Source organism: Physeter macrocephalus, chromosome 18 (genome assembly GCF_002837175.3).
Source record: "Physeter macrocephalus isolate SW-GA chromosome 18, ASM283717v5, whole genome shotgun sequence".
Classification (NCBI taxonomy): Eukaryota; Metazoa; Chordata; class Mammalia; order Artiodactyla; family Physeteridae; genus Physeter; species Physeter macrocephalus.
The window spans coordinates 56,393,274-56,416,883 of NC_041231.1; the positions used below are offsets into that span (position 1 = coordinate 56,393,274).

Below are 23,610 nucleotides of genomic sequence, written 5' to 3' on the forward strand. Positions count from 1 at the left end.
TCTTTGCAATTTTCACCTGACAAAGTGAGGCGAATGCCAAATTACTTAATTTCCTACCCTAGGTGCTCAAATTCCTGAAAGGCCGCTTCTGCTACAAAAGAAATTACTCAAAAGTGACTCAAAGGGGTTATCCATTCACATGGAAGCTCTTTATTTTTCCTTTTTTTTTGAGATGGCAGCTAAGGCAGCTCTGATTCCAAGGGGAGAAGGATGAGAGGTTGCAGCCCAGCTTCCCGTGGGCTGTTCCCCATAGTCAGGATAGAGGGACCCTGGCCATGACTTTTAAAGGCAGAGGGGAACAAGTCAGGAGCCTAAGACCAAGTGGGGAAACTTCCCTTGACCTTCCCAAGCCACTAGCCGAAAGAAGCTGGTTCTTTAATCTTATCTTTTCCCTTTACAGGCAAAGATAAAGCTGTTCTTAGAAAGACCTGTCAGCAGCAGATTGTTTTTTTTCCTTTAAAAACAACCACCAACCACACCATCAAACCAATAGAGTAGCATCATTCAGAGGGGCCAAGTTCCTCTTCCTGCTCAAGATAGTAAGTAGGAGAAATGTATAAATTAATAGAATACTTCACTCCCAGGTAAGACTCCACAATCAAAGTAGTCCCTGGTTTTCCAAATGTTAATGCTGTCAATTTCCCAAAGAACAAAAACCCACCCTTCTCCCAGATTTACAAATAAAAGCCAACCATGAGTGAGACAGGAAATCTAACCGCCAAGGAAAGGCTGGGGCAAAGCAGGAAGTGATAAACAAGGCTGCCAATTCACTATTCTCCCCAGAAGTACGTGCACAGAACACAGAGGCCATTCTTCAGGACTGGCTGCAATGATGCTAGCAGTGGCCCTGTGTGATCACTCCTCCTGTGAGCAGAAATATCAAGGCTGCTTTACCTTCAGAGCACCGCACAGTTCAACCGTGTCTGCGTCATCCACCACTGTAATTCGAAAATTTGGAGTCTGAAGAAGTTCTTTGAAGAGAAGACCGTTCTCTATTACCTTGCTGCCTATTGAAAGGTTAGAAAAAAGGAAATTAATAACAGCCTCTCATCTTAATTTTTGCATCTAACACAGTTTTAAATGACGTTTTTCTTATTACAAAAATAACATTTTCCTGATAGGAAATTTTGAAGGGTCATAAGACTAGAAATAGAAAATTAAAATATTCCACAATCTCACCACAGGATCATTAACAATTTGGCATACATCTTTAACTTGCTGAAATAGGAATATACATAGTTTTTCTCAAAATTGAGAACATATGTGATTTCATGATCTGCTTTCCCCCATTTATGGCAGGAATAATTTTCAGTGACATCATACACTTTCTACATTACTTTAAATGGCTGCTTTGTATTTTACTGCACACATGCATTATACTTTATCTAAGCATCTTTCTATTGTTTGATATGTAAAACTGTTGCAACTTTTTGCTACCATACACACTTATAAGCTCCTTCCAGGGGAGGAAAGTACATCCCTTTCTACCAACATTTGGCTTGACCAGAGGACGTGCCTGGACTCACAGAGGGTGGGACAGATTTCCCCACCCCTTGACCTTGGGCTTAGTCACGTGACTGGCTTTGGTCAATGGGACATTAACAGACCTGACATAGTGGAGGCTTGAAGCCTATTTGTGCAGCAGTAGGGCTGGTTCACTTGTCCCTGTGCCTTCACTGTGAGAATACATCCTGGCTGGCCTGCTGGACTCTACAGGAAGATGAGACAAAGGAGCAGAACCACCCCAGCTTTGATCCGCCAGCCTCCAGCGGACCCACAGATGTGTTAGCTGTGCTTATTTTGGATGCCACTGAGAATCTGGGATTGTTTGTTACTTAGCATCACTATGGCAACAAGAGAACTGATACAACATCAACAAACATGTTCCTGACAATTGTGGAAGACAGAAATGCATTCAAAGGGTCCTCATTTTTGTTCCCGTTGTATCCCCTCCCTTGGGACCGTGCTTAGAATGACACGGAGGATCAGTACTTTTCACGTTATTTTTTTGGTTAGCGACTTTCAGTTCAAAACAAAAATAAAACCTTACACATAGAGCCTGATGTGAGATCTGCTCTGGTTGGTGGGATGCGGGGTGGCGCTCTGCTCTGGGAGGGCTCCGGAAATCAGGACGATAAAATTCACCAGCCAAGACCTAGCTCCCACGTGATGATCTCCACACAGAGCCTGGGGACTATGGCACTTTGGCCCTTCCTGCCTCGAGGTTCTCAAGCCTATTCCCAAGCTTGTTTTCACATTACAATCACCCAGGATCTTTAAAAACACCAAAGGCTGGCCACACCCCAGACCCATTAAATTACAAGCTCTGGGGTGGAGCAGGCATCACTAATTTCTGAAGCTCCCCAGGTGACTCCAATGGGCAGACAAGTTGGCAAACCTCTGATTTAACCTCCTTTAGCCTCGTGAGTAAAACACTATGGCACACTCAGGACTGTCTGAGGTTAAACAGGAATCAGGTGTGAAAACAGCCTAGGCTCACAACGATCACACAAAGGTCTATATAATAATAATAATAATAAGATAGCTGATACTTACATGCCTATGACTGATTTGCCCCATTGACAGACAGGAGGCCCAGAGAGGTTTACCAAGTTGCCCTAGGTCACACAGCTAGTAGGAGGAGCAGAGCCTGAATTCTAACCTAGTGCTCCAAGGCCCGCACTCCCTCTCTATGCTATGTTCCTCTCAGGGGTGGGAAAAGAGAAGATAAACAAGCAACAAACATCACAATCAGAACTATGGTCTTCCAACGCAGGAAAAAAAAAAGAGGATTGTCAACACTCAAAATTACACCCAGAAGTAATATAATGTCAAAATGATCCAGGGGAGAGTGGAAAGAGGGTGGGAAACGGGTGAAATAAGGCCAGCCAGCAGTTAATCATTACTAAAGATGGGTAGTGGTGTCATGATACTGTTCTCCCTACTTCTGTTTGGTTTAAGAAAATTTGCCATCATATAATAAAATGTTTAAAATACTTACACCCGATACTTAGAAACACATTTTCAGGACCTCCCTGGTGATCCAGTGGTTAAGAATCCATGCTTCCAATGCAGGGGGTACGGGTTCGATCCCTAGTCGGGGAACTAAGATCCCGCATGCCGTGCTGTGCGGCCCAAAAATAAACAACAACAACAAAAGAAACACATTTTCTATTCTACAGGCATTGCTATGATGTCATTTAGCTGAGTTCTCCTCTGTCCAAATATTAGAAGTATGTCCGCTTGAGCAAACTGTCCTCTTCCTTTTTTAAACGGTCCTCCAGACCAGCAGCACCATTTCATCACCTGGGTTGGGCAAAGCAGCCCCGGTCTCACATTGTGATGTTATTCCTGTCTTTTTCCTCTGTCCTCACCGCCACGGCCACTGCCTGGTGCCTCCGACACGAGGGAGGCTCACAAGCGTTACAGACAGGCCCTCACTCCTCCCACTCGAGCCACTTTAATCCAACCATCAGCAGCTGTGAGTAACCTGACACATGGCAGGGAGAAGACTGTTCTCCATTTGCCACTGATACAAGGTGGCATCTGTTGGTGCCTCTGTGGCTGCAAATTACACATGGTGTCCATTAGATAGGTGAGCTTGATTTACAGCAATCTTACATTTTCTCAAATTCACCTTTTATTTATTTTTATTCTTTTCCATTCCGGTTTTTTATAGGATATGGAATATATTATATATTGAATATAGTTCCCTGTGCTATACAGTAGGACCTTGTTGCTTATCTATTTTATATATAGTAGTGTGTATCTGCTAATCCCAACCCCACACCCTTTCCCCTTTGGTAACCACTGTTTTCTATGTCTGTGGGTCTGTTTCTGTTTTGTAAATAAGTTCATTTGTATCATATTTTAGACTCCACATAAAAGTGATATCAAATGATATTTGTCTTTGTCCGACTCACTTCACTTAGTATGATAATCTCTAGGTCCATTCATGTTGCTGCAAATGGCATTATCAAATGCACCTTTTAAATTTTTAGATCTTTTGTTGTTTTAAATCATGGATAAGAAAGCACTGACCGTATTATTATTACCAGTCATAAGCAGTGATGCAGCAAGCAGGGACCCATGGCATCTGGTCCAGAACAGGGAAGTCCCATCAGCCACGTGGAAGGGCTCCCCAAACTCAATATGAATCAAAAGACAGGAAAATCTCACTTCTCTTCCACACCAAGGTTTGTAGATAATCAACCTATTAAGACTCCTTCAAAACCCTCATCTCAGTCTGTAATTCCCTATTGTTTGTGTACCTAGAAGCTCCTTCTACATAGAAGGGGCTTATGAATCCTTGACATTTAGCATCATGACTGATACATATTTGTATCATTACATCTGAACAATATTTGTGGGTTGAGTGGAAGTCTCAGACTCTGTGAAGTCAGTCCCAAGAAGGAAGGGAGTTCTCACCACAAGGGGGTGCCGCAGTTCCCCATGATCGTTAGTATTTTTACCAGACACTGAAAACAATGCCATCTTCTTCCTCCTCCACAGAAGACTCAAGTGGACTAAGATTCCTGAATCTGTCATAATTAAAAATGAGTTGGCTGCTAATATCATCAAGAAAGGAGACCTGAGGGAACATATGTATATGTATAACTGATTCACCTTGTTGTAAAGCAGAAACGAACACACCATTGTAAAACAGTTATACTCCAATAAAGATGTTAAAAAAAAGAAAGGAGACCTGGATAACCACAGCACAACGATCAAATCTGGAAAAATTTAACGCTGACACAATTATCTAACTACATCCCATATTCAAATCTCCCCCATTAGCCCAGTGTTGCCTTTATGGCAACCAGGATCCAGCCCAGGATCCTGCACTGCACTTAGTGGTCAGGTGTCTCTAGACTTCTCCTTTAGCCTTTCAATACCTTCTATGACACTGACATTTTTCAGGTGTGGACCAGCTGTTTTGTACCAATGTCCCTTCCTTTGGGCGTCTGATATTTTCTCACAATTAAATTCAGATAAAATACAAAAATTTTAAAAATATCACTTTCCTGTTCTATCTTACTTTCAACAGTTAATTTAATTTAATTCAGGTCACTCTTACCAGCCATGGACCAACCCACAGAGAAGGCAGTAGAAGCACTGGGTAAACAGAAGCCAGAGGAAGAGATGTAACTTCTGTGAATTTGTCTGTGTTCCACACCAAAAAAGTCTAATGCACCCAACTGGGAGAAACAAGGCCAAGAGGCAGGTAAAAATCCTAGCTAAAATCTGCAGGTGTTTTTTTTTTTTTTTTTGGCTGCGTTGGGTCTTAGTTGCGGCACGCGGGATCTTTCGCTACAGCGTGAGCTCTTCGTTGCGGCTCACGGGCTTCTTTCTAGTTATGGTGTGCAGGTTTTCTCTCTCTAGTTGTGGTGCATGGGCTCCAGGGAATGTGGGCTCTGTAGTTTGTGGCACGCAGGCTCTCTCATTGAGACGTGAGCTCAGTAGCTGTGGCACGTGGGCTTAGTTGCCCCCCGCATGTGGGATCTTAGTTCCCCAACCAGGGATCGAATCTGCATCCCCTGCAATGAAAGGCAGATTCTTTACCACTGGACCACCAGGGAAGTCCCTCCAATCTACAGTTTTGAATCAAGGATTGGAGAAGTCTCAACCCTATAGAATGAATGGTGTAACCAGTCAATCCTAACCAACTGATGAGCAAATTGATTACTGGCAAATAGGATTGAGCTGGAAAAACTAGTTAACAATTATTTTTGAAAAATAAAAGTAAATACATAACAATTTGACAGGCTACATTAAAAGCACAGATGAATAAAAGAACTAACTATAAAAGAATAAAACCTATATACAGACTAGCATACATATGAAAATTTTTTTTCTGGAAGGATACATAGGAACTGCTAACCATGATTCTCTTTGGGAAGAGGAAATAGGTGGGAAATTACAATCTTAATTCTAATTTATACCTTCTCGTACTGTTTGAATTTTCTTACCTGTGACTATATTGCTCTTGTAACTATCAGCCTGGGTAATGTTATTAGAGGTCATTTTGTTTTCTTCCTTTTACTATTTGTGATACCTCTCCTCTCCAAAATTACTGTTTCTCCCCCCACAAAAAAAATTTTTTAAGTGCCCAGATAAATGGATTGTCAACAGAATGCTACGCAGCTATGAAGATGTACGCTGATAGAAGTAAACGAAACAATTATAAAAGTATATAACAACTACAGCCGTAGTTTGCCACAATAGAAAAAAATAATGAAATTTAAATGAAATTAAATATGGTTTTTGTAAGTCAGAGAAAGACAAATATCATATGATACTGCTTATATTTAGAACCTAAAAAACATGGTACGAATGAACTTATTTACAAAACAGAAATAGAGTCAGAGACATAGAAAACAAACTTATGGTTACTATGGGGGAAAGCAGGGCGAGGGATAAATTAGGAGTTTGGGATTGACATATACACACTACTACATATAAAATAGATAACTAATAAGGACCTACATATATAGCACTGGGAACTCTTCTCAATACTCTGTAATGACTTATATGGGAAAAGAATCTAAAAAAGAGTAGATATATGTATACGTATAACTGATTCACTTTGCTGTACAGCAGAAACTAACACAACACTGTAAATCAACTACACTCCAATAAAAATTTTAAAATAAAGAAATTTAAAAAAAAGGTTTTCTTTTGATTATCTCTATTTTCCACTGTAATCAGATAATGTCTGTACAATTCCAAATAAAAGAGAAAAAAGCAAAAAAAAAAAAAAAAAAAAAAAAGTGAAAATGTCCTAACTTACAGGCATGTATGAGAACCTTTCCCCATACATCCCATCTTACTCAAGACAGCCTGATCTTGCTCAGGTGCTCAGAGCTTCCTTTAACAAAGCTGCCAAGGAGAAATGATTCACATTGCTGGTATGTTTGACAAGGGTGGAAGTAAGTTCTGGAGTGGCAGATAAACTTAAATACACTTTTGCAAAGCACTTGCAAACCCAACAATATTACTCGTCTACGAGTCCTAAAATATGGGCACTTGGGAATTCCAAAGCCCTGTTTAAAAGAAACAAAAATTTTCACAACACCAATGTGTAAGAGTAGAAAGAGCTTTCTGTTTCAAGAAACAGGAGACCCAAGTTCACGCCTGGGTTCTATATTAGCTGTGTGACCTTGGGGCAGGTAACTTACTCTCTGGGCCTTGGGCTTATTCACCTGAAAGTGGGGATCATTCCCATCAATTTCTAGATCTCCTTGGAATCTAATGAGGATCCAGATCCTGTCATTTGTGAGTAAAGAAAAGCTGGGTTTCCCTTATAAGAAGATGTACCAGAGAACTTGCTTTCCCTGATCCTCCCCCCACCACATAAGAAGGCAGCTGTCTGCAAGCCAGGAAGAGAGCCCTCATCATAGAAAAGTGTTGGTTAAAACTTAATCTTAGACTTTCTAGCCTTCAGAACTGTAAGAAATAAATTCCTGTTGTTTAAAAAAAAAAAAAAGAAAAGAAAAGCTGGGTTTCTAAAGCCCCACCATGGATGTAACCACCTGCTTCTTGGTACAAGTACCCTTGTGTTTTTGTGTTTAACCTCGATAATGCATTACTGGATCACAGTGGGTCAACATGGTCTCCTTGGCTTTACTTTCACTCCAGAGGTTACTGAAATGCTTCAGTCCCACGGAATGGCCTCCTACATAAAATTCCCACCCCACTGAATGTCCACCCCAAGAATGTTAAGGGCAGGAGGGAAGAGTCCACTACAGAAAATTCCAGAAACGGAAAGTGTGCCTGTTAAGACACCTAATGTCCCTTCCCCAGGTGGCCCTCACCGATGGTGGTCTCGCAGAACTTCCCAGCGGCCACCTCATTGGCAATATTGGCTCCCATCAACACGCTGATGTCAATGCCCATCTTCTCTCGGATGATGTCGGAAATGAGCTTCAGCCCCTCAGGACCCTCGTCTATGCCCTGCAAGGATGTCAGCAAGTTAGGGGAAGACGAACCACCAAGGACAAGAGGCAGGAGATCATTGCTTTATAGGTCATCTAGATTCAGACTTCCAATGGCATATGCAACTTGAAATATCTCTCTTATTTATAACAGTAAACAGACATACTGTGTTATGTACCATTTAAAGAGTAAAATTAAATGAAAATGTAACCACCCAGGTTAAGAAAGAGAACACGAAGGACACCACTGAAGTCCCCTGTGTCTCTCCCCAAGTTCATCCTCCTTATTAGTGTTTCCTGGTCCCCGCCAAGATGAAGCCCTATCCTGAATGCTTTATGCCCTGTTCCCTTGCTTTTCTTGATCATTTTGCCACATAAAACTACACCTAAACAGTAAGTTATATTGGTATATTTTTGAAAATCTATAAATGAAACTGTACTGCTCACCTGTGTGCTGTTTTGTGCTATATTATTACTTTGGAGATTCACCCACACAGCTGCATGAATGCTCTGGTTCATTCCCATTTACTACTGTGTAGTATTCCACCATTCATTTGTCCATTCTATTGATGACTGACACTGAATTGTTTGCTTTCATAAACATTCACCTATGAACACTATGGAACACACTCTCTCAAAGAGGGTTCTTCCCCTGGCAGCCTGGGGAAGTTTATGGACTCATTCTCAAACTTCATATGCATAAAGCAAAATACGTAAGATTACCTAGGAAGATAATTATATTGAAATATAGTTATCAAATGTTAAAAAAACCCCACAAATTTGTGCCAAAGTAATATACGTATGTTATTAATGTAATTATAAAAAGATGTTATGGCAGGTCTAATAATTACCATAATTTCCAAGTAGTGATGAGCATAAATGATACTTTGAGATATCTGAAGCCACTGTAAAGTGATACGAAAATACCTGTAATTTCTATTGACCACAAGGTCACTGAAACTCTGGCCTGTGGCCTACATTCATAAGCGAAGGAAACGCTTGTTTCAGTTAGAGGTTAAAATGAATAAAAATGCAATTCCGCCCCCACATTTAGGTCCATGAACTCTTGAATTCTATCTGTGGACCACTGTGGGTGGTTTGTGGACTTCTGGTTAAAAACACTCTCTTTCAGGAATAAACCCAGGAGTGGGAAGTAGATGATTAATTTCCCAGCAAATGAAAACCATGCAAGATTTCCAGAGCTGGTGGTTTTTTCTTTGGGGGACCCCACTCTCGTGCCCCCCGCCCCTGCCCCTGCAAACCCTCTCTACATAGAAAGCAGGCCCTCCTAAATGTGAGAGGAGCAACGCTCGTGGACGGCGTGGTTTTGATTCTCTTCCAGGCATCTTTAAAAAAAACAAATCCAAACCAGCCATAACTTCCCTTCAGCTCCTAATCTCCAAGAGGTGAAAGAGGAAAGGAAGTTCCCAGTAACCGGCGCGCAGCGAGGGCCCGTCACCTTGATGAGGGTGATGCCCAGCGCGTCCTTGGGCACCCTCCCCGTGATCTCTTCGCAGATCCGGTGGATGAACTGGTGGGGGATGACAAACACCAGCAGGTCTGCGTCCTGCACGGCCTCGCTGAGGTTCGCAATAGCAACCTGCGAGGGCGAGGGTGACACGGTTACTCCTAGTCCGAAACACACCTCTCCACGCGCTAACCAGGCATCAGATGCCTCTGCTGTGCAGACTGACAGTCAAATCAGAGCTGTGTTTGCGCCGCCTTCCCCACTCGGGACGCGCAGACGTGCATCTGAGGCCAGCAGGGTCCTGCCTCTGCTGCTTACCAGCTGGGCGAGTGCCCTACCCTCTCCCCACCTTGGTCCCCCTCCCTGTAAAAGGCGGTCATGACCATCCTGTGCGGATGGTTCCCTGTTGCTCTCCCACCCCCCCGCATCCATTTCTACCATTCTTTGCCCCACTCTCTCCCCAGGAGGCTGCACTCTGTGGGCTGTTTCCCCAGGCGCCCTTGCTCTCTGGCTTCCAGGTGGCTTCAGCCCAAGGTGGGAGGAGAGACAGGCAGGGTATTGACTTGCTGCTCCTGGGGCCACTCCTGCCCGGCTCGCAGGGGTGCTGGCCTGGCTTCCTTCTACAGCTCCACCTCCTGACCTGGTCTGAGGCAGCCCCTCTTCCATATCTCTAAGCTCTGGTGGGGCCGGTGGAGTGACACTGGTCTGTCCCCTTTGCCCTTTCAGGGGTGGCCATGGCTTCCTGATGCTAATCTCTGGACACTTCACCGAGCCCTTCTGGTTCCCTCGACTCCGCCCATGCCTCTGTCAACAGTCCTACGCTAAGCTCTCCTACATAAGCACTTTGAGAGCACTGTTGTGAAGCATAAATGACATAGAACAGAGTCTGGCACCTGGTAGGCACTCCATAAATGTCAGCTATTATGATGATTTCTTCCCTTCAGATAAGTACAAAGATGGGTTTTAAAATTTAACATGGGCACATACACACACACACACACACCCCCCCAGAGGCAGAGGTGAGGCCACCGAGTGAGGACACAGGGGCATGTGGTCTCTATCAGAGACTGCCTGTTGCTGCCCAATGTCTGTCCTCCCCCTTCTTCCTCAGCAAGAGAACCCCCAGTTTAGGGTGAGGCTCTTAACTGCCAGGAAAGAAGGCTACATCTCTAACTTCCCTTGCAGCTAGGTGCCCTGTGTGACTAAGTTCTGACCAATAAGGTGTAAATGGAAGTGCTGCGTGTGACTTCCAGGAAATGCCTTTGAAGGCCTTTCTTCCTCCTTTTGCCAGAGGGACTGTGAAGAGATGGCTGGAATTCAGGCAGCCATATTGGACCATGAGGACGAAAGCAAATGCTGAGATGGCAAAACAGAGTCCTTGACCTCATGATGCATCATTATGACGAACATGGTTTTTTTTTTGAAAAGTATATAACAGATTTCTTTTTTATTTACAATCAAGTTCTGTTGGGCAACAAAATTAAATAAATAAAAGATGTGATGAACGCCTTTTATCTAAGAGAAAAAAAGCACAAAGGTTTACTTTGCTTAGGTCACTGTTATTTTAGGTTTTCTTTTTTTTTCTTTATTTATTTTTTATTTTTTTATTTTTTGGCTGTGCCGCATGGCATGTGGGATCTTAGTTCCCCAACCACGGATCGAACCCAAGCCCCGTGCAGTGGAAGTGTGGGGTCTTAACCACTGGACACCAGGGAAGTCCCTATTTTAGGCTTTCTGTCATATGTACCTGAACCTAACTGAAACTGACATAGTTCCCATTAAGCACTCCTGGTTCCCAAAATGAAGGGAATTGGATGCAGAATCTTCCCTGAGGAAGTGTTACCTGCCACAGGAACATCATTCAGAATGGATAAGCCTCCTAGGAAATCTAGTTTGGGAGTTGTGATGGAGATGCCAACTCCTCGACAAAATTTCTTCTCCCCTTTCTCCATAAACACAGAGCTGCAAGCTGGTCACTGGTCACCTAGCTCAGGACTGCATTTCCCAGCAGCCCTTGCAGTTACACAAGGCCAAGGACCAAGTTCTCATCAACAGAATGTGAGACGAAGCAGTGCACACCACTTAAGGCCCAGAGCCCTTAAAACAGTGGCTGCTTCCTCCACACTTTCCCTTCCTACTTTCGTGCTAGTTGACAACCTAGATCTAGGACATGGCACAGAAATGATGAAGAAAGATGGGACCAAGAACAATGGTGTGAAGCAAAGCTGCTAGACCACTATTACGTGAGAGGGGAATAAATCCCTCTGTCCTTTAAAAGTCACATTATTGTCTCTCCTTACAGCTTAGTCTAGCCTATTAACTCATGTGTGCAAGAGTTACTCCCTCACTGAAAAAATCCCCCAAGGGAATCTACCTGGCATTATTTCACTCCCTCCTCCCTTTGGCTGGTATGCAAGACCTGTCATTTACCACCCAGCCTTCATTCCCCTTCTTTCTAGCAAAAGTGCCTCTAAATTTCATTTCAAAAGCTACTGCTCCCCCATTTTACCATGCAATTTGGGTGGAATGGGCCCCTCCCCTGCTCCATGTATGGTCCTTAAGTTGTTAAAGCCAATGGGCACATAAAACAATGGGAGCCAATGTTTGCTGGAGCTTCTGAGGAACAGTTGCTTTCTTATACTTCTGCAACAGCTATTGGGTCTTTCCTTGAAAAGTAAGGGATGACAGTGCGAGGTCTGGAACAGCTACAACCATTTTACAGATGTGAGGGGCAGAACCGAGACCTGCCAAGGGGCTCCCATGTGAATGAAGGCAGAGCAGAGAAACAGAGGAAAAAAGGGCCTCACTGACATCACTTAAGCCACTGTTTCAGGCCGCACCGAAACCGGCCCTACCTGAATTTTTAGTCATATAACCCAAAACATCAGCTTAAGCTGATCTGAATGGTAACATAGTCGTTCCCCATAGAGCAGATCACAACCCGGAGCTTAGCACTTCTCCCTCCTTATTCATGCCCCCAAAGGCCAGGGGAAACCTGTCTTCCTCTTCAAAGGGGCTTCTTCAGGTTGGTAATCTAGGCTGGATAGCAAAGACTCATCACCAAAACTCTACCTGCCTATTAGTTCCCTGGCATCTGGAGATTTTACCTCCTCCAAAAAAGCAGTTACTTATTCTATTCCATTAGCCCCGGCTCATTATGTTCTTACACATTCCCTGTGGTCCCAGCCAGGACCACCAGCCTTTGTAAGACCTCTGACCCCCCACTCCCCCTTGGGTTACTAGCCTTACTTAGGCAGGGACGTCTGCTCTCGACCCCCTTCTCATACACACACACACACACACACACCCTTTCCATCTCTTCAGGGCACTTCCCTGACATGGTGAGATAGAAAAGACACCAGAACCAGAGAAAAGATGGAAAAGATGTACGTTTGTGTCCCATGTTTGCAACTGATCAGCTGTGGGACCTGGACAGATGACTCCTGTTCACTGACCAGTCACCCTGCCTACAGAATGGGGATAAAAATCACCTTTCCTACCAGCTATTTCACAGAGCACTTTCAAATATAAGTAACAGCACTGGGCAATGATATGAAACAAGTGAAAGAGATTACTCATCAGAAAAATCTACCTGCCTCCTATAAATTCTTAACCTTTAAGGCATCAGCCCATCCCTATGTCCCCTGTTACAAAAGATTCCCATGGAAGCTGCCAGCGGGCCCAGGATTTCTTCCTGTCTCTTACATTTCTTTTCTCAACAAGTCAAAGAACTTGTGGTTGGTTGGGTGTGACGGGTCTCTGAGACAATATGCCTGGGGGCTCACTCAGCATGGACTGTTGTCCTTCCATCGTCCTTGACCTTGCCCAAGTGCTTAGGGTTTAACCCACAGAAGCAACCTGTAACCCGAGCTGCATTTGTGTGGTGCACATGGGCCCGTGATTCCTGTTAAACAGGATCAAAATGAGCTCTCCTCAACGAACACAGTAAATCAAATACCTTATTTCAGAATTAAAGCTTTAGCTAAGCCTCTATCTTATCTTTTACCCTGAACCAAATGAGGACACCGCTTTGGAAACGCTGACCTATTTCATGGGTCACTTGCCAAAATCTTCCGGAGGGTATCCACCATTAAAGATCCTGAAATGTGTTGGGAAAGAGAGCTCAGAAGAAAAGGGCTTGCCTTTCATTGGCAAGGAGGACAGATAATCAAATCAAAACAAAGGTATCATGGCTGGTCCGCTTGATGCCAGGAATCCAGGGCTCTTGGTCCAAGTTAATAAAGAAACTAATAATAATTAAAATCATTTAAAACAGAGCCAGTAAAGTCTGTGGGTCAAGCCTGAAGGTTCTTTTGTTTCCCCCTGGATTAGCTATCACTGTGCAGTGTGTGGGCATCTTGCCCCACCTCTACCACCAGTTAGCTAACTGGACACCACAGGCAACTCGCCTACATTCTTCAGGGAATAAGCATTTAGGTTAAACACAACAGCATGAGTAATACACAGAGCAAAGTACAGCTGGCATACAGTAGGGGTTCAAAAATATTGTGGTTTCCTCCTGTTCTCCTAACCTCAACTTAGGCCAAGATTGTAGGTGAAATTCACATCCTTGGCTCTACACTCAGAAAAATGATCCTCAGGTACAGACAACCTTAACTGATGATTCTTATATAAATATACCAGTGTGGTAAGTGAGGTTGCTTCTGGGGGGAAAAAAGAAAGCTGCTAACCCCCTGAATTCCACAATACTATATGAGTAATATAAACTTATTATGTAGACCAGTGGTGCCCAAACTGTGGTTCCTCAACCAACAGCATCACCGTCACCCAGGAAATCCTTAGAAATGCAAATGCCTGGGCCTCCCCTGACACCCAGTGAATCAGAAACTCCAGGGGTGGTTCCAGTGATCCCTGTTAAGCTCTCCAAGTGGTTCTGAGGAACACTTAGGTTTGAGAAGCACCAGTGAAGATGAATCCTCCAATGAAAATGAAAAAGCTAAACTCAGGCAGGAAAGAGTTAACACTGAAGCTCCTACTGAACTGATATTCTAACTTCCAGAAGCCTTTAAGCCAAAATTAATAGATATACTAGCAACCCCACTACCCAAGTCAGTGGTCTTTTTTTTCTTTTTTTTTTTTAAATTATCTTGGCCTAACCCTCCATCACACAGGACACCACCAAAAGCAGTGAAACAGAACTCTCCAGGCTGGTTAGTTCTCTCTCACCACTTCTGCTGTCTCTGGCACTAAGCCAAACCACAAATAACGCCTGGCACTATTCCAGGCACTGAGGACACATCAGTGAATGCAGGCCTATACAAGGAACCAAACCCAGAGAGTTAGTAACAAAGAAAAATATCTAAATTTGATTTCAAAACTTAAAATTTTTTGGACTTCCCTGGTGGCGCAGTGGTTAAGAATCCGCTTGCCAATGCAGGGGACATGGGTTTGAGACCTGGTCCAGGAAGATCCCACATACCACGGAGCAACTAAGCCCATGTGTCACAACAACTGAGCCCGCGCTCTAGAGCCCGCAAGCCACAACTACTGAGCCCGTGTGCCACAACTACTGAAGCCCACGCACCTAGAGCCCGTGCTCTGCAACAAGAGAAGCCACCACAATGAGAGGCCCGCGCATCACAACGAAGAGTAGCCCCCGCTCACCGCAACTAGAGAAAGCCCACACACGGCAATGAAGACCCAATGCAGCCACAAATTAATTAATTAAGTTTAAAAATGATATCAAAACTTAAAATTTTTACGCTTCAAAGGATATTATCAAGAAAGTGAAAACTCACAGAATGGGGGAATATACTTCCAAACTATGTAGCTGAAAATGGATTTGTATCTAATAAAGAATCCTTACAACTCAGCAATGAAAAGACAACCCAATTTTTTAAAATGGACAAAAGATCTGAATACACATTTCAGATATATAAGATATACAAATGATAGAAAAGATATACAAATGGTATATTGTTTTATATTTTTCAGATATAAAAGATATACAAATGTCCAATAAGCACATGAAAAGATGATCAACATCATTAACCATCAGGAAAATGAAAATCAAAACCACAATGAGATACCATTTCATACCCACTAGGATGGCTGGGATCAAAAAGTTAGATAATAACAAATGTTGGTGAGGATGTGGAGAAATTGAAACCCCACACACAGCTGGTGGGAATATGTATAATAGTGCGGCCACTTTGGAAAACAGTCTGGCAGTTGCTCAAAAAGTTAAACAGTTACCATAAGACCCAGCAACTGTACTCTTAGGTATATACTCAAAAAGAACTGAAAACATGTTCACACAGAACACTACACAAATGTTCCCAGCAATATCATTCATAATAGCCAAAAAGTGGGAACAACCAAAATGTCCACCAACCGATGAATGGATAAACAAAATATGGTACACCCATAAAATAGAGTATTAGTCAGCCATAAAAAGGAAGGAAGTACTGATGCAGGGTACAACGTGGATAACCTTGAAAACATTATGCTAAGTGAAAGAAGCCAGTCACAGAAGATGACGTATTGTATGGTGCCATTCACATGAAATGTTCACAACAGACAAATCTAGAGACAGAAAGTAGATTAGTAGTTGTTTAGGGCTGGGGACAGGAGGAAATAGGAGGTGACTGCTAAAGGGCATGAGGTTTCTTTTTAAGGTGATGAAATATTCTAAAATTGATTGCAGTGATGGTTGCCCAACTTTGTGAATATACTAAAAACCACTGAATTGTACACTTTAATGGTAAATTGTATGTCTTTTACCATCTCAATAAAGCTGTTTTTAAAAACAGAGCTGGCAAGGCTTAGAAGGCAAAGATGAGGGCTTCCCTGGTGGTGCAGTGGTTGAGAATCTGCCTGCCAATGCAGGGGACATGGGTTAGAGCCCTGGTCCAGGAAGATCCCACATGCTGTGGAGCAACAAAGCCCGCGCACCATAGCTACCTGAGCCAGTGCTCTAGAGCCCGCGAGCCCCAACTACTGAAGCCCACGCGCTGCAATGAGGAGTAGCCCCCATTCCCTGCAACTAAAGAAAGCCCGTGCCCAGCAATGAAGACCCAATGCAGCCAAAAATAAATAAATAAATAAACTTGGGGAAAAACAAAAAGAAGACGACAAAGATGAGATGCCATGACAACTATAATTCACAGAAGATGCTGCAATCGTCAATCCTGGTGTCACAATGAGGTTGGTTAAAGCTGGACCGAGGCAGAAGAGCTCTCTACCTGGGTGACCTCCTCTAAACAAAGGCCCTGGACAGACAGCCATAACACAGGACCAACAATTTTTATCCTGCAGTGACAGGAAATAAGAAATGTTCTTCCATTCAGGTCTAAGGGGAAATCACAAACCCAGACTGCCCCAGCTTTTAGTGAGAAGTTGATGACATGGTGATGTCATTGTTACAGAAGGTTCCCCTGTGGAGGGGTCACATATGAGCACGTGATGACCTGGAGAAGGGTCAGGCAGGCAGCAATCTGGAATCCGCAAGACAGAAATGAGTAAAGCCAGCTTTTTAGCTCTAGATCCACATTCGCTCTGAGTCAATTAATCTTATGTCTGGCTTTTCATCTTAAAAAATGGTAACAATAATCGGTCTTGGTCTAACACTAGTTGACTTTTTAAATGATCGAATGAGGTATTTGAAAAACTCTGAAATAAACATAAAATTTTTTAAAAAAACAACAAAAACAAAGCCCTAGCTTTGTAACAGATTCTTAACACTTAACAATTTATGTGAATCATCTAATTTACTCCTCACAGCACCGCTAAGGAAACTACTCACAGGGGCCCATCTTACCAAGAGGAGGGGGGCTGCCCAGGCTCACTCAGAGCAGGCCCTCGACTCCAAGGTGTGCCCATCACCACCATGCTTCACCACTGTTCAACTTTTAAACTTACTCATTATGAGACATTTCATACATACAAATTCTAGAATCTAGAAAGCACAAAGAAAAAACAATCAAGCACCTGTGTACCTTCTGCCAGCTTAAGAAATAAAACTTTCCAATACCCTGGGTGTCCTCTACCAAGTGCCAGCAAGGATGTGGAAGGATGTGAGTTCTCAAACCCCACTAGGTGTGTGGAGATGGGCACAACTGAAACAGGAGGGAAGAGGGCAGGGCACAACCTTTAAAAGAAGGACACAGCCATTGAGGATACAACATAAACTGGTTAGAACCAATTAGGCCCAAGATGGCAGAAGACTCGACTTCCGGTAGACCTTGAGCCTCATTAACCTCTCATTATAATATATTAGCATATGCTACACAACACACCCACAGGCACCATGACTGAAGGCCCCCCATAAAAGGCCCAAAAGTGGGTGGGGTCCAATTGCTGGAAATTCTGGCCCCCTCTCCAAGACTGTTAGAATACTCCTCCCACTCATTAGCCTATAAAATTAGCCAGCCTGTGAACACTAACCACCCCTGTAACCCTGAGGCCTCTGGCCTTCTGAGATGGCCCACACTCTTGTCTATGGAGTGTGTTTCTCCCTGGGTGCTCTTGCCTTTTGAGACAGACCACATTCTGTCTATGGAATGTGTATCTCTCTAAATAAATCCACTTCTTACCTATCACTTTGTCTCTCACTGAATTCCTTCTGAGCTGAGACATAAAGAACCTGAATTTCAGTAGGTCCCGACACCAGGTGTATGATTTTAATTAAAAGACACTGGGTTCGGGGCTTCCCTGGTGGCGCAGTGGTTGCGCGTCCGCCTGCCGATGCGGGGGGAACCGGGCTCGCACCCCGGTCTGGGAGGATCCCACGTGCCGCGGAGCGGCTGGGCCCGTGAGCCGTGGCCGCTGGGCCTGCGCGTCCGGAGCCTGTGCTCCGCAACGGGAGAGGCCACAGCAGAGGGAGGCCCGCATACCACAAAAAAAAAAAAAAAAAAAAAAGACACTGGGTTCAAGTCCCAATCTGGGTTTTGGCTGGTTCAAGTCCCCACCCATGGGTTCAAGTCCTAATCTGAGTTGTGCGGTTTCACTATCACGCTGGAAACCAGTGGTGCCATCGGGCGGATTACAGGCTGCATCCCTGTGACCCAGCGATGCCATCCCTGGGACAGAGACAAGGCCTTTCCTGGGGGCACTGTCTATAACAGCAAACAACTGGAAACCATGCAAACGTCCAGTCCAGGGAACGGATACACTAATTGTCATGAGCCTCCAAGGCTTCAGATATCAACCATCTGGGAGCAGAGAGTTCCTCCCTCGTCCACACCTGGGCACCCAGGGAGGTGGGGGGTGGAGTTAGTCATGGGCCAGGATCTGAGGGATGTGGCTCTTGACTCCCTCCTTCCGCCCTGCTCCCCTGTTCTCTGTGCAGGCAGAGAACCATCTGGCAGATTCACCTCCCCTCATGTTCCCTGAGCACTACGCTAGGAACCTTGGGAGAACGAAACCCCAGAAAGTCAAGCCCACATGCCTGGGGCAGGTGGGGGTACAGAGTGGTCCACAGAGAGGGGAAGGAACTCTCTACAGAAGGGGAGGAGTAATCGATCCTGACAGGTATGAGAAGGGAAGCTTGGAGGAATGTTCTGCACCAAGCATGGTTAGAGATGACCTCAGGGGCCTTCCAGAGCCATGGGAACAGCGGCGCCTTTATTCTTTCCTTCAGATACTTGGGTAACTTAACTGCCCAGCTCAGAACCCTAGGGAACCTTCCTCTCCCCACTTACTGCACCAGGAGTAACTGCAGGGAAATGCTGCCCGGCCGTAGTGCAGTGACACAGGGAAGTCATCAAGTCATCACTGTCTAAAAGGCCACAACTCAGCAGGCTCAGGAACAGGTGTGCCAGCCACCAGCTCTGTGACCTGGGGCAAGTTCATTAACCTCTCTGAGCCCTGGTTTCTTCCCCTATAAAATCAGAATCACCATCACAGTAAGAAAGCTAATAGCACCAACCTAAGAGGGTCACTGAGAACATTAAATGAGACTGTAACCAGACAGGGATGGGGTTCCCTGGAGAAAAAGAACAAGGCATGGCTTTCTTGACAGAAGAGAAGCCATCTTCGGCCTAAGCCATTTTGTGATCTGAGCCACACTGCTTGCCTTTGAACACATCTCAGTAATTAAGGATCAAAAGGACAAACTTATCAGGCAAGAGAAGTAACAATAGCAAAGATAACACATCAGTTGTAAAGACTCCCAGTTAGACTAGCCTAAAGCACTATCTTAAGCGGTTTGCAGGATTTAAACCCGCCTTGGGTTTAAACACCACCAGATCAACTGGAACCTAAGGAATGATGATGTTGACCATTTCTGACCCTTGTAACTTTCAATTCACTTTAGCTTGGACTCACTCAGTCTACCACCCAAGCCCCTTCGTGAGTATGCATGTTCCCTTAGCTTAAAACTTTCCCAATTTTTCCCCTCCCCCTTTCCTTTGACTATCAAATTGTAGCCCACTTAATCCTCAGGACAGAGCTCCCTCGCCTGAACGCCTGCATCTCATACAAGCGTCCTATATTAATAAATCTACTTCTTGCCAAAAAAAAACTTCCCCAGTTTTGTTGCTGGGGAGACACTGCTTTAGGAAAGATCCCTGGTGTTCTCCTTACTTGCTCCAAGTAATAAATCCAAGAGGTAAACCCAGTTTTCGGGTAACATGATGATATATGTAAACTACTTTGCACAGGGCTTGACACCAAAGAACACTGTAGCCAAAGGCAACTGGAAATCCTCAGTGAGCAAGGTCTTTGCATCTCCAAACTTGCTGGCATTCATCAGCCAACAAATCTGTCTCCCCTGCTAGGAGTCAGGCAGCCACCTCTGCTGGTTTTTAAACAGACTCTTACAGAAAGCCATCCAGGGGTGAATCTGGAACAGAAGTTCGTGAATTCCACTCACACAAGCAGCCGGGTCACCATTTTCATTCTCAGGCTCACCTTCTCCTTCCTCCGCAAGTCACTGGAATGAGGCCAGGCAATAACCTAGATTTTTCCTGCTCAGGCCTAATAAGCTGGAATTTTAAACTGTCAGTCTTCCCATTTTCTATTTCGTCCAATCTTATTCAGTAATTTAGGCCTTGACCTTGATTTTAATTACAGACCAATAAAATAGGAGGGAAGGGGGCAGGGCACAACCTTTGAAAGAACAACATAGCCCAAGGACATGACATAAACAGATTAGAACCAAATGGGTCCAAGATGGTGGACAAGTCAACTTCCACCAGACTTTGAGCCTCAGTATACGCTCACTGTAACACATCAGCAAGCTAAATGACACACCCACAAGCGCCATGACAGTTCTAAGGCTGACCATAAGGATCAAAAAGTAGGTGGTGGCCCAATTCCAGGAAATCCCCACCCCTTCCCAAAATAGCTAGAATACTCCTCCTACTCATTAGCCTATAAAATTACCCACCACTATAAAAACTGACAACCCCATACCCTGGTGCCTTTCTCACCTTCTGAGATGCTAAGCCATTTTGTGATCTGAGCCACACTGCTTGCCTTTGAACACATCTCAGTAATTAAGGATCAAAAGGACAAACTTATCAGGCAAGAGAAGTAACAATAGCAAAGATAACACATCAGTTGTAAAGACTCCCAGTTAGACTAGCCTAAAGCACTATCTTAAGCGGTTTGCAGGATTTAAACCCGCCTTGGGTTTAAACACCACCAGATCAACTGGAACCTAAGGAATGATGATGTTGACCATTTCTGACCCTTGTAACTTTCAATTCACTTTAGCTTGGACTCACTCAGTCTACCACCCAAGCCCCTTCGTGAGTATGCATGTTCCCTTAGCTTAAAACTTTCCCAATTTTTCCCCTCCCCCTTTCCTTTGACTATCAAATTGTAGCCCACTTAATCCTCAGGACAGAGCTCCCTCGCCTGAACGCCTGCATCTCATACAAGCGTCCTATATTAATAAATCTACTTCTTGCCAAAAAAAAACTTCCCCAGTTTTGTTGCTGGGGAGACACTGCTTTAGGAAAGATCCCTGGTGTTCTCCTTACTTGCTCCAAGTAATAAATCCAAGAGGTAAACCCAGTTTTCGGGTAACATGATGATATATGTAAACTACTTTGCACAGGGCTTGACACCAAAGAACACTGTAGCCAAAGGCAACTGGAAATCCTCAGTGAGCAAGGTCTTTGCATCTCCAAACTTGCTGGCATTCATCAGCCAACAAATCTGTCTCCCCTGCTAGGAGTCAGGCAGCCACCTCTGCTGGTTTTTAAACAGACTCTTACAGAAAGCCATCCAGGGGTGAATCTGGAACAGAAGTTCGTGAATTCCACTCACACAAGCAGCCGGGTCACCATTTTCATTCTCAGGCTCACCTTCTCCTTCCTCCGCAAGTCACTGGAATGAGGCCAGGCAATAACCTAGATTTTTCCTGCTCAGGCCTAATAAGCTGGAATTTTAAACTGTCAGTCTTCCCATTTTCTATTTCGTCCAATCTTATTCGGTAATTTAGGCCTTGACCTTGATTTTAATTACAGACCAATAAAATAGGAGGGAAGGGGGCAGGGCACAACCTTTGAAAGAACAACATAGCCCAAGGACATGACATAAACAGATTAGAACCAAATGGGTCCAAGATGGTGGACAAGTCAACTTCCACCAGACTTTGAGCCTCAGTATACGCTCACTGTAACACATCAGCAAGCTAAATGACACACCCACAAGCGCCATGACAGTTCTAAGGCTGACCATAAGGATCAAAAAGTAGGTGGTGGCCCAATTCCAGGAAATCCCCACCCCTTCCCAAAATAGCTAGAATACTCCTCCTACTCATTAGCCTATTAAATTACCCACCACTATAAAAACTGACAACCCCATACCCTGGTGCCTTTCTCACCTTCTGAGATGGCCCACACTCTGTGGAGTGTGTTTCTCTCTAAATAAATCCACTTCTTACCTTTCACTTTGTCTCTTTGTCACTTTTGGACCAAAGTCCATGTGCTTAGAAAGGGTATGTGAAATAAAATTCATATTTTGTGGCAAGACAAGAAAAATATACACAAAAAAAATTTTCTCTGCCCTTTGGCCTCCTCTCTCCTCTCTACTGTGCATTGTGTATCTGCATTACACATGGACCAAACCTTCCCCATCAGCGGAAATACCTGCTCAACCATAAAGAGCAACATTCTCTTAGCATCAAGGAGACAACTCCTTAAACATAACATTCCTTCTTTATCTTGCAGAGATTTGGATTGTATGAACTGTAATTCATTTAACATAAAGCCCTCTGTCTCAAAAAACTTATGTAACTATGCCTTGACTTCCAATGGGCAGAACAGTTCTCAACACTGAGATGCTATTCCCAAGTTATAATACTCAATTTGGCTCGAATAAAATTTCTACTTCTTTCTTAGACCGACTGATTAATTTTTCGCCAACAGGTATCTCGGGAGTTACCAAGAGACACAAGACAAAGGCAAAATTATTAGTTCTAGCTTTGATGTGACCACCACTCTGAATGCCAAGGAAGTAGCCTGTGATGAGCTGCAATGTGTTCCCCCAAAATTCATATGTTGAAGCCCTAACTCTAGTACCTCAGAATGCGATTGTATTTGGAGACAGGGTCTTTCTAAAGGTCATTATGTTAAAATGAGGACACTGGGGTAAGCCCCATTGCAACATGACTGGTGTGTCTTAGGACACAGATACACAGAGGGAGGACCACGTGGAGACACGGGAAGAAGAAAAGTCCAAGAGAGGCCTCAGAAAAACCAACCCTACCAACACCTTGATCTTGGGCTTTGTAGGGGAGCAGATTTTGCCACCTCAAAATATGCCTCTTTGGCACATCAATTATTTTAAGGTGGTTGTTTTTTAAGAAACAGCAGACAAGAAAGAAACTGAAAACCAAGTAGGAGTTGTCCTTTTGTAAGAAACATTTACATTCATGAGGGAAATCTCCATTTGTAAGGGGGTCTCCCTCCAAGTACCTGGAAGAGCTGGGAGGACCAAATCTCTAGAAACTCTCAGGAAAGAGGAAGGCACTGACTTAAATCTGCGTAACCACCTTACCCTTGTTTACTGTGCTTTCCCCATTACCTCCCAGAACTGACTCTCCCCACCTTCAACATCCTCTTTTGTCTTTTTTCTTTTTCTTTTTTTTTTTTTTTTTTGCGGTACGCGGGCCTCTCACTGCTGGGGCCTCTCACTGCTGTGGCCTCTCCCGTTGCAGAGCACAGGCTCTGGACGCGCAGGCTCAGCGGCCATGGCTCACGGGCCCAGCCGCTCCGCGGCATGTGGGATCTTCCC

At 44.2% G+C, this 23,610-nt stretch overlaps 1 protein-coding gene across 4 annotated transcripts in view; it reads right to left on the reverse strand.

Annotated features, from left to right (window-relative positions):
* GPD1L (glycerol-3-phosphate dehydrogenase 1 like) overlaps nt 1–23,610 on the reverse strand; it is a 58,529-nt gene that overhangs the window by 19,099 nt on the left and 15,820 nt on the right. For all 4 annotated transcript variants that reach the window (XM_024116491.1, XM_024116490.3, XM_028478815.2 and 1 more), the window contains exons 3-5: nt 9,394–9,534; nt 7,815–7,953; nt 895–1,007 (exon numbers count right to left, since the gene is read on the reverse strand). In XM_024116491.1, the coding sequence (XP_023972259.1) occupies nt 895–1,007; nt 7,815–7,953; nt 9,394–9,534 (393 nt within the window). The remainder of the gene's footprint in view (nt 1–894; nt 1,008–7,814; nt 7,954–9,393; nt 9,535–23,610) is intronic.